The following is a 2931-nucleotide window of genomic DNA, read 5'->3' as shown; positions in this document are numbered from 1 at the left end:
GCCTGTAATCCCAGCTATTCTGGAGGCTGAGGCAGGAGAATCGCTTGAACCCGGGAGATGGAGGTTGCAGTGAGCCCAGATCGCGCCATTGCACTCCAGCCTGGGCGACAAGAACGAAACTCCGTCTCAAAAAAGAAAAAAAAAGAGACATGGAGAAGAGAGAGAGGCACAGGAGCGCAGGCCTGGGGAAGCAGCTGCCACCACAGATGTCCCAGTCATCAGGATGCCCAGAAAAAAGGAAACCCCCAGGGGCAGGCTGGACAGGCTCGGGGATCCCCACTCCCACTCCCACCTCCCCTCTGTTTGCTGGAAAATGCCAAGAAACTCCTGGGGATTTCGAGGGATTTGCCAAGGGGCAGGGAGAGGTTGGGGGGAGGGGCTCCCACCATGGCCAGGCTTAGGATTTAGGAGAGTATCTTTTTTTTTTTCTTTTTTCCCGTTTTTAGAGGCAGGGTCCTGCCCTGTCACCCAGGCTGGGGTGCAGTAGTGCGATCATGGCTCACTGCAGCCTCTTAACTGCTGGGCTCAAGCAATCCTCCCTGCTCAGCCTCCTAAGTAGCTGGCACCACAGGTGCACACCATCATTCCCAGCTAATTCTTGTATTTTTGATAGGGATGGAGTTTCCCCATGTTGCCCAGGCTGGTCTTCAACTCCTGGGCTCAAACAATCCTCCACCTTGGTCTCCCAAAGTGCTGGGATTACAGGCATGAGCCACCGCACCCAGCCAATCCTGCCTTTCTTTGACATTTCCATACTTAGTTCATCATGCACTTTTTTTGCTCCCATTTTGCCTTTTTGAAATATTGCATTAAGATGGAGTTTATCCAAAGGCCGGGCACAGTGGCTCATACCTGTCATCCCAGCACATTGGGGGGCCGAGGCAGGTGGATCACCTGAAGTCAGGAGTTCGAGACCAGCCTGGCCAACGTGGTGAAGCCCCGTCTCTACTAAAAATATAAAAACGAGCCAGGCGTAATGGTGTGTGCCTTGTAATTCCAGCTACTGGGGAGACTGAGGCAAGAGAATCACCTGAACCCAGGAGGCAGAGGTTGCAGTGAGCCGAGATCACGCCACTGCATTCCAGCCTGGGGACAAGAATGAAACTCCGTCTCAAAAAAAAAAGAAAAAATACAAAAATTAGCCAGGCATGGTGGCAGGCGCCTGTAATCCCAGCTACTTGGGAGGCTGAGGCAGGAGAATAACGCGAACCCGGGAGGCGGAGGTTACAGTGACTTGAGATCGCTCCACTGCACTCCAGACTGGGTGACAGAGGGAGACTCCACATAAAAAAAAAAAAAAAGGAAACAGGTGCAGTGGCTCATGCCTGTAATCCCAGCACTTTGGGAGGCCGAGGCGGGCGGATCATGAGGTCAGGAGATCGAAACCATCCTGGCTAACACAGTGAAACCCTGTCTCTACTAAAAATACACAACTTAGCTGGGCGTGGTGGCGGGCGCCTGTAGTCCCAGCTACTTGGGAAGCTGAGGCAGGAGAATGGCGTGAACCCAGGAGGCGGAGCTGGCAGTGAGCCGAGATCGCGCCACTGCGCTCTAGCCTGGGCGACAGAGCCAGACTCTGTCTCAAAAAAAGAAAAGGAAGAAAAAAGTTGGAGTTTATCCTGATGGTTGATTTGTTGTGCTGTGGGGTAGGTGGGGAGGGGTGTGAGTGCTTCCTTTTCTGGGCCACCCCCTTCCCTCCCGACAGGGGAAGCCCAGCAACCAGACGGCACGCAATGGTCCTGTGCACAGAATGCCTTTATTCCTGGGCTGGCGTCTGGATGTGGAGGACACAGGGACTCACAGAGTCTCCGGTGGTGGGGGAGGGGCCGTCACGCCCCGGGTCCAGACTGACCAGTGCCTGCGTGCAGAGACCAGGTGGGGCGATGGAGCCAGCTGGGGACGGTCGGGCAGGGACCCAGGCTGGTCTCCAAGTGCATGGGTCCGGATGGGGTCAAGTGAAGCCAGTCTGCAAGGGGCCTGCAGGGGCGTGAGGCCCCTGCGTGGGTGTGGTCAGTGTAGCCACTGGGCCTGGCCTTTCTCAGCGGCCCTGAGCCTGGAGTCTCTGCATCTGTAGAATCTGGCTGAGAATCTGCTGCACATCTTCATCCATCTGGCCCTAGGGTGGGGGGAGTAGAGGGGGACCCTGAGTGTACCCCCGACGGCTGCCCCAGGCCCCTTCACCACTCCCAAAGACCAAGCCAGCCAGGAGGGAAATGCACACAGGTGGGCTCCCACCTGCCACGACCCTCTCCCCAGGACCAGCCTCCCACTGTACAGAAGGGGAAACTGAGACCCAGAGAGCAATCATGGCCTGCCCAAAGCCACCGGGCACCCGGGAGCTGGCCACTCACCTGAATGGCGTAGAGGAGGTGGCTTCTGTACAAAGCCACCACGCTGGAGTGGTCCCTGGCAGCTTCCTGTAGGTATGAGGGAGGGGTGCTCAGAAGAACAGAGCAAAACACACCAAAAGTGCCCTTTGCACCCCAAGCCTGTATTTTGATGGACGACTGTTAAAATATGAAAAGATGGCCAGACACAGTGGCACACGTTTGTAATCCCAGCACTTTGGGAGGCTGAGGCTGGCGGCTCACCTGAGGTCAGGAGTTCAAGACCAGCCTGGACCAACATGGTGAAATCCTGTCTCTACTAAAACTACAAAAATTGGCCGGGCGCGGTGGCTGATGCCTGTAATCCCAGCACTTTGGGAGGCCGAGGCGGACGGATCACGAGGTCAAGAGATCGAGACCATCCTGGCTAACACGGTGAAACCCCGTCTCTACTAAAAATACAAAAAACTAGGTGGGTATGGTGGTGGGTGCCTGTAGTCCCAGCTACCCGGGAGGCTGAGGCAGGAGAATCGCTTGAACCCGGGAGGCGGAGGCTGCAGCGAGCTGAGATTGTGCCACTGCACTCCAGCCTGGGCAACGGAGC

The 2931-nt window shown here is 56.3% G+C and overlaps 1 protein-coding gene across 1 annotated transcript in view; it reads right to left on the bottom strand.

Annotated features, from left to right (window-relative positions):
- Positions 1-1738: 1738 nt before the first annotated feature.
- The window catches only part of ANKRD24 (ankyrin repeat domain 24), a 43018-nt gene continuing 41825 nt past the window's right edge, over positions 1739-2931 (bottom strand). The window contains exons 18-19 of the mRNA XM_011967462.1: positions 2352-2417; positions 1739-2116 (exon numbers count right to left, since the gene is read on the bottom strand). Of these exons, the coding sequence (XP_011822852.1) occupies positions 2039-2116; positions 2352-2417 (144 nt within the window). The 3' untranslated portion in view covers positions 1739-2038. The remainder of the gene's footprint in view (positions 2117-2351; positions 2418-2931) is intronic.

The sequence above is a fragment of the Mandrillus leucophaeus genome, unplaced genomic scaffold, assembly GCF_000951045.1.
Source record: "Mandrillus leucophaeus isolate KB7577 unplaced genomic scaffold, Mleu.le_1.0 Scaffold8, whole genome shotgun sequence".
Lineage (NCBI taxonomy): Eukaryota > Metazoa > Chordata > Mammalia > Primates > Cercopithecidae > Mandrillus > Mandrillus leucophaeus.
Note: the sequence above shows the minus strand (reverse complement) of the source record. Positions and strands in the feature narration are given on the sequence as shown.